At 38.6% G+C, this 8,354-nt stretch overlaps 1 protein-coding gene across 2 annotated transcripts; it reads left to right on the top strand.

The window, feature by feature from the left end:
• The first annotated feature begins 4,743 nt into the window (after positions 1-4,743).
• LOC102703699 (putative metallophosphoesterase At3g03305) lies at positions 4,744-8,354 on the top strand. 2 transcript variants are annotated; one of them, XM_015839923.2, is made up of 5 exons: positions 4,745-5,159; positions 5,662-5,903; positions 6,032-6,196; positions 6,377-7,594; positions 7,892-8,354. In XM_015839923.2, exons 1-5 carry the CDS (start codon positions 4,874-4,876, stop codon positions 8,006-8,008), a joined length of 2,028 nt encoding a protein of 675 aa, XP_015695409.1. In that variant the 5' UTR covers positions 4,745-4,873; the 3' UTR covers positions 8,009-8,354. The 2 variants fall into 2 exon arrangements, with proteins under 2 accessions (XP_006657600.1, XP_015695409.1); XM_006657537.3 differs by having other exon boundaries at positions 4,744-5,159; positions 6,032-7,594.

The following is an 8,354-nucleotide window of genomic DNA, read 5'->3' as shown; positions in this document are numbered from 1 at the left end:
CTAGAGAAAATGCAGTAACCTGTGGTGATTTCTTAAGTTTGGAATTTTATAGTGTAATCTTGCTGTTGCAATTTTGTGATGGAAGAAAATCGTTTTTAGCTAGTGACCTAGTATACTAAGTGTAATAAACTAGGGTGATTCCATAATAAAATTATGGTAGTAAGTTTCTAATTTCAAATAGTTATTTACTTTAAAACTAGAGAGGATGAGAACTAACCACCCTTAACATGCTCCATGTCATAGTTACTATTTACTAGCTACTCCCTATGTTCCATGTTGTATGTCATCTTAGTTTTATTCTAAGTTTGACTTAGAACTAAACTAAAATGATTTATGTTATAAAACGGAGGGAGTACGTACTACGTAGCTACCTATGCAAAGATTATGCAATAATTCTCTTTTTTTAAAAAAACTCCAATAATTTTCTTATAGGAATATTACACTGCATTAGTAGAAGCAATTGACTATATTAAGCATTCTAAGGTAAACTCATTTAACTTGTGTCACTATCGATGATTGTTAATCTTTATTACTATCTATATCCTCAATGTAGGTATTTCAGCTATGAATGTGAACAAAAACTTATCTAGATCTGTAGCTAGAAATACCTCCATTTTAGAGGTAGTACTTGGTATTTTTGTGCATACCACGTGTAAGCAAATTATTACGATGGTAAAATCTTTGTCTCTGCATCTGCATGTGTGTAAGGTAAGAATAATCTTTGGTGATGTACATATTATAAAGTTTTACATACTGTCGTTGATCTAGGCTTTCTACTTGTTAGCTATCATAGAGCTTAAAATTATTGATGAGAAGTGTGTACTAATGAGGATAGTATTCAAAGATTTTACCATATGATCGAACACTTAGCTTATACATGAGCATGCTTATAGACAAGCTGATCAGGGCTTGAACCCTTAGTGTGAACTAACTGCTTAGATGCTCGATATATGTTAAGTTCTTCGATGTCACGAAACAAGAGGGTGCAAACATACTAGTTGGCACCCCGGGGAAGCCGTTTGATGTCACGGAACACGTGGACACTCTGAAGTACATGAATCATGAGGTGGTTTTTGGAAGCAATATATTAAAGTTCATGTACTGCTCCTATCTGCTCGAATGCAAATTTGACATAAATTGATGTTGTTTATGTTTTGTGTATGTGTTTTGGAAGCAATTTTTTATCATGGATGAAGCTGATAGGCTATTGGCTTTAGGATTCCGTAAGCGGATTACATCTATTATTTCGAAGTTGCCAAAGCCGAGGAGATTAGGGCTTCTTTTGGCTACTCAAACAGAGGCAAAGCCCACAAGTAAAGATGGTGCTCAGAAAGAGCTTGGTCCATCCAAAACACTGCTAGGGATTCGGTTGGAGGTATGGTGAAGATCTTCTGTAAGCAGTCCAATTATACGTACGACTCAATTGTACTACCTGCGTATGACTGAAACATTGCAACCATTGATTAGGCAAAGAGGGTTAAGTGAGTGGCACTACAGCTGTTAGATGGTTGAGTCGTACGTAAGTTGGATGGTTGAATCATACACATAGCAGTTTCCATCTGTAAGTTGTTGCATGGTTATTCATGGCTACTACTGCCTATCTGGATGGCTGACATACCATTTTTGTTTTATCAACAGCTTGTTGATTTCCTTGTGCAGAACAACGGAATGAAAATAATGGTGTAAGTAGACAATAGAGACTAAATTTTGTTTTCGCACACTTACCTTTGTGTGTACTTGTGTACGTAGCATTGTGTTAGCTTGTGAACTTGCTGATCTTACTTGAATATAGATACTTCCAGCTGACGCAGAGAAAAAGAAGGAAAGAAAGAACACTGAGCTTGCTACCACAGCCAAAATTGATAACAGGGACCTCTAAAACCACAAACTACAGGGGTCACAAAACCTCATCTCGCTGATCAGGTGTCAGCACGTCTGAATATCTGTTGGAAGTTGGAATAACAACCTGCACATTGAAACATTCAGATGAGTATTCAGTTTATGCTACAAACAAAGCATGGCAGTTTAGTCCTGTGTGTGATTAGCAAAGGATAAACTTATACACTTTAAAATCATGTTCTTGGTCTGCTCCCTCCTTGGGTCACATTAATTTGCCACCTACAACGATGCAACAACTGTGAGCCTACAGTTCATTTCCAGAACCAAGTTAGTAATCGGTCTTACGATGATCAGGGTTCACCAAACAAGCAACTTCTTTGCCGCGGTTATCACGATTATCACGACGCAAAATCACGTAAAAGTCATGATAATTGTGCTCCGCCAGACTGCGGCGGCTTCAGAGGGCTCCGCGGTAAGGTAAACCCGAATGATGATAGTGGAGCAAACCAAAGTTCTACACACTCCTGGAGCGGAGAGAACTGTTTGTTGCGCTTCGACAGGAACTAGAGTAAGCACTCATCTTTGTTTATGATTTATTTATGCACTATGCCGTCATCACATTGAGCAACTCAATAAAAACTTGGAGAACATTAATTTGTTTTGATTTGAATATCTGCAGTTAAGGTACACAACTCTGGACTTTGCGTGTCTAATTTTCTATGTTAATAGCAAAATATTTTGGGAAAAAACTTGCATTAGTTTGACTGTTTTTAGTTCACAGTAACATATGCTTCTTGGTCTGAAAGTAGTAATTCTACCTTCCCACGACAACACTAGGGATACAGAGGTTGTATGTGGTTTTCTGCTATACGCCTGAACCATCCGTGTCGTTGGGCCGTTGGCTGTACACTTTGTGTCCTGCGTTGAAAAAAATATTTCTCTATATGATTAAAATGTTCCAAATTGAAATTTTAATCACACGATTATTTTAGAGTCCAGGTCTCGAGAATGGATTCAGAATTTTTTTTTTCCCGAGAGACTGAAGTTTGAGGTTTTTGACATATAAGATTAAACACGAACGAAGAACAAGAATTTTTAAAAATAGGGGTTTTAGTTAAAAAGTATTTTTTTTGATGCACCAAAAAATGGGCGTTAAAACCTCACACTGGGAGGTGTCGGGCTTGGCTCAGGGCCAGATGGGAGGCCCGCTATCGGGGCTTTGGGCTTAGGGTAGCCCGACCCCTCTGGGGAACTACGGATCTAAGAGGGTCGGGCTAGTGTCACTCTAAACCCTCTAGAATAACACGTGAAGGTGAAGCATGTCAGACGACTGCATTAACTTGACCCAGTGTAACGCATGGATATTTTTGCTAGTTTATATAAAACTTTATCATCTCACCTTTTTAGAGTAGATTTTTAATTTTTTAATAATTGATTTTATCTTGTATAGTATTAAATAGCTATTAAAAATTAAATAATCTATCATCTTTCATTATTTAAAGAACACAACCTTTGTTATAGTAAAAACAATATGAACAAAAACAAAGTGTGATGGATGAACATAAAAAAGCATGTAGTTAGTGGTAGAGATACATGCCAACCATACAGTTTAGCCACCTTCGAGATCGGTAATCTACGAGATCAAGGGATAACTTCTGGGCCTTTAGCTATTTCTTCACAATAGCAAGTACTAAGCAAAACATTATACAAGAGTAAATATTACGCATCCTACAGCAACGAACTTATCTAGATTACTTGTCTCTTGCTCAATCCTCTTTGATAGACTCTTGTTGTAGGATTTAGCGTGCACAAGCTACTCCATGGACCGAAATGCTAATGGTCCCGCTCTTGGTGTTCGCCCACTGACAACAATCCAAAACTATAACCGTACTCAACACTAACCCTAGGCCACATCGAAGGAGACCAAGCGGTGGATTACCTCCATGCGTGCTATGGTGCATTGAAATTGACTTGAGCACTGACCCTAAGTCATCGTCATTCTTACAGATTCATGCTTGATCGCTACGACGCCACCCTACTTTCACCGTCATCACATGAAGCTGTGTCATGGTCTGCTATTTCAATAAACTACATCGCCAATATGAGCTATGTAGCACTAATTGCTTTTTCTTCTTATTTCATTGGTGAGTACCAAAGGCTACACAATAGACTAAAGTAGTAAAGTTACTATTACAAATTAGTGGTCTATTCCTCGTTAGCTAGAAAATTATGAATATGAATGCCACATTTTGTAGAAACAATTTGATTAATCAAGCCATGTTCTCGACAATAGATTTTTTTATTTTCATTTATACACTTTGCAGGCTGCTAAACTATTATGTTAGTGTGTGATATGTGTATATATGTGTGTGTGTATATATATATATATATATATATATATATATATATATATATATATATATATATATATATATATATATATATAAAGCATCTATCCTATACCAAGTGTAGGTACTCTCTTCACGTCTAAGTTACAGAAACACATCTATACATATTTCTTTTCTCTTTATACATATAGTTGTATCATTCACGTGAAATTTAATACCGTTTCATAATGTAAGATTTTCTAGCGTATCCTAAATTCATATAAATATCGATGAATCTAGACATATATATAAACAATATACATTGGTTAATAGATGAATCTAAGCATAACTAAAACTTCTTACATTATGAAACGGAGGGAGCAGTGTCTATACTTTCTGGGTGGGAGCAGAAACAGTTATGAAAATGTTTTTTTTATCATGGACGTACAGGAAATAGCTACACCTGGTAGTAGGATTTAATTTTCCCATATATATATATGTATATATATATATTATAAATTTCCCCGTAATAAACGTTTTCAACTTCATAGGATTAAATACATTTGTTTATCATAGAAGATTACAGTGCGGTTTGTCGTCGAATTGTCAAATGGATGCAAGCCAACCCCAAAATGGGGAAAAAAATGGCAGCGGCCTAGGAAATCCATCCTCCACCCAGCCGAGGCTTGCCTCGCCGGACTCCGACGATGGCCGCGGCGGCCGTCTGGGCTCCTCGCCTCCTGCTCCCTATAGCGATACCCTTCCTGCTCGGCGCGCTCGCCGCTGCCGTCCTCGTCCGCGGCGGGGGTGGCGACCTCCGTCGCGTGGTGGAGGTCGAGGGCGAGCCGCGGTCGGTGGTGTGGGCGGTGCAGCTGTCCGACCTCCACCTCAGCGCCTTCCATCCGGACCGAGCGGCCGACTTCCGCCGCCACGTGGGCGGTGCCCTCGCCATGGTTAACCCCTCCCTTGTGCTCATCACCGGCGATCTCACTGGTATGGATCCGCCTGCAGACTCCGTATGGGGATTCGGCCCCGGCTGGATTTTGAATTTTTTTATGGAGGAGGTTTAGTTCGTTTTGGTCGAGATTTGGTGAGGAAATTATCTGTTAGGTGTCATATTTTAACCATAATTTGTATTGTTATTGTTGGTCAAGTTTGTTTGTGCCAGAGCAAGAATCCATTTAGATATACTCCATAATTTTGATAATGTTACTAAAATCTGACTCATAATGACAAAAAAGAGTGGAGTATTTTTGTATTGACAAGCCAGCAAGAGGAGAATCTGGTGTGCAAAAGTAGATAATTTTGACGGAACATAATTTAGTTACTAAGTCCCACGTCTGTATTCCAATTCTCATAAGCCCCACATCTTTGAACTTTATCAACCGACGTGATTCAAAATGACAAATTTACAGAAAATGGATTTGGTTTGTTTTTATCGCCATAAACATCGACTTAATTATTTTTTTGTTTACCTTGCTCTCTTGGTTTGCAGATGCAAAAAGTAAAGATTTGTTGTCATCGAGACAAGAGAAGTCTGAATGGTTGGAGTATGAAGAGTTGATTGATGAAGTTATTGGCTTAAGTGGGCTGAACAAGGAAATATTTTATGATTTAAGAGGTAATCATGATTCATATGGTGTTCCTCAGGTTGGTGGGATGTCTGATTTCTACGAAAAGCACAGTATTAATGCAAGATTAGGACGGACAGGTAATCTCCAAAGCATAACATTACAGGTTTGTTCTAGTAATCATGTTATCAGTCACCTTTGCCATATAACTTAATTATTGCCAGTTCAGTCTCTAGCCTGGCTTAGTAAGTTTGTAAGTTGGTATTATCTTATTCACGATTTTAAAACATGCAGAATAGTGGTTGGAAGCATCTATTTGTTGGATTCGACAGTTCAGCAAGTATTGGTTTACGACGCCCTGCAAATATATTTGGGCAACCAACAGACCAGTTACTTGTTCAATTAGATGCATCACTTTCACAGTGGGATAATGACTCTTCCACATCTGCAGTAACAAAGGTTGTCTATGGACATTTTCCTATGTCCTTTTCAGCATTAACAACTTCAGGTGGAAGCCCCAGAGATGTATTTCTGAAGCATTCATTGTCAGCTTACTTATGTGGGCATCTTCATACTAACTTTGGAAGAAACTTGAAACGTCATCATAGATCTGACAGGCATCATCTTTCTGCAATGCAGTATTATCAAGCTCATATCCATGAAAGCACATCAACATCTGTAGGCAGTAACAATTGTTCCATGACAACCGAGTCTATAGAAGAATTCTGGGAGTGGGAAATGGGTGATTGGAGAAGTGCCCGGAGCATGAGGATCCTAGCAATCGATTCTGGTCTTGTCTCATATACTGACTTTGACTTCAGATTTGGCTCTATGGATGTGATCATAGTACCCACCTTTCCATTGGATTCACGATTTATGCAAAGGCATTCTACCCCTCACGAATTGAATTGCCAAGCAAATAGCACCAGTCATTTTGGGATGGTAAGAGCACTAATCTTCTCAAAATACAAGATTATATCTGTATTAGCAAAAGTGTATGATTCATTTTCTGGTAGACATCTAGTATTGGAGAAAGACATGGAAATGGCTAGTGGTGAGGGAGCAAGGGGTGCCATGTATACAGTTCCATGGAACTGGAGAGCATATCTAGATGAATCGCCAGATCGATACTGGCTCCAGATAGAAGCAAAGGATATGACTGGGAAGACATATTATAGCCAACTGAGGCCATTTTCTATGAATGGCTTGACTGCAAAAGTTAGATGGACTTGGAAGGAGTTCCTTGTAATGGGTTGTCAGTGGGGTCAGCTGTATCACCCAATTATGTGGTCTACTCTTGCATCTCTTTGTTTGCTGATTCTTATTCCTCGCACATCGCTCATGTTATATGAGAACCACATGTTGAAATACCTTAGTTCAAAGATGACTGGTGGTAGTTCTGGGCGCCATCTGCTTGCCAGTTTTGAATATTTTGCACCTGACCTGTCAAAGATGTACTCTGTGTGGTCTGGGATGCTGATATATTTGCTATATCTGGTCTTCTTCCCATGGTTTTCTGGCTTTGCTGTTACAGAAAATCACAATAAAATGTATCTTTATTATAAAGGTTGGAGCACTAGCAGTCTTGCCAATGTGAGTACAGTGCCGTATATTGGTCTGGCTGATGTGATGGTTATTGTTCTTCCTCATCTTCTGTTCGTGGTTTTGCCAGCCTTTCTCACTATAGCAGCTATAGCAGCAAATAGGGCAGCATATTTGGCCTGCATCTCCCATAACGCAAAGAAGGACGATGATCACTACAAGGGAAGACAATACATACCCCGTATTTGGATATTCCGTTGCTTTAGAAGGTTCCTTATACTTCTTTGTCTGCCGATTGCATGGAAACATTGGAAGGTATGCTTTCCTTTCAACTTGAACCCAACATTGGAACCACATTTTCCATAACAATTATTCTCCACATCAAAGTATTTAATTACAGCCATGATCAATCAATCATTTCATTAGATTCCGTCGTGCTTCCCAATTTGAGAGCTGCTCTCAAAATTTGAACGTCCCAAGTGAAAAAAAAAACATTTCTTTAAGAGGAGATCCGTATTGGTTATTCAATGCGTTACAATGAAAAATCTGCAGGCTATATTTAAAAAAACCACAAGAAACCTTTCTTCCTGACTAACTTGCACTCTTCTCCAGCATTGTAGGGAAATCGTCAGGGCATATGGGGCTAATCCATTCATGGATGCACCTATTTACTGCTTCGGTGTTCCAGTACTTGTATGCTTAGCTATCTACAGAACTTCAGCTATATGAGCATCTTTTTTGGGTAAGCTATAAGCACCAATATATTATCAAATGAGAGATTTGTACTGTGGATGATCAAATATTAGGTTAGGCATTCGTAGCATTAACATTTCTCGGTTATATATAAGGTAGAAGTCCAAAGTTGTAATAGAACATATCTGAACATATAGAATCACAGTCGTCTATGACATTGCAGATCATTCACGTAAATATGGTGGAATACTTCTCTCAGCTTTCATTTCATTCAAAAATTCATCCTGAAAACAGAGATCATTTCAGTCCAGATCATCTAAATTCTTACCTTTCTCATTTCCATGTATTTTGGAAGTCAAAAGGAAACAAACACATATCATTA

Source organism: Oryza brachyantha, chromosome 7, assembly GCF_000231095.2.
Source record: "Oryza brachyantha chromosome 7, ObraRS2, whole genome shotgun sequence".
NCBI lineage: Eukaryota > Viridiplantae > Streptophyta > Magnoliopsida > Poales > Poaceae > Oryza > Oryza brachyantha.
The sequence above is the reverse complement of the archived record's forward strand: the minus strand, read 5'-3'. Positions and strand labels throughout refer to the sequence as shown.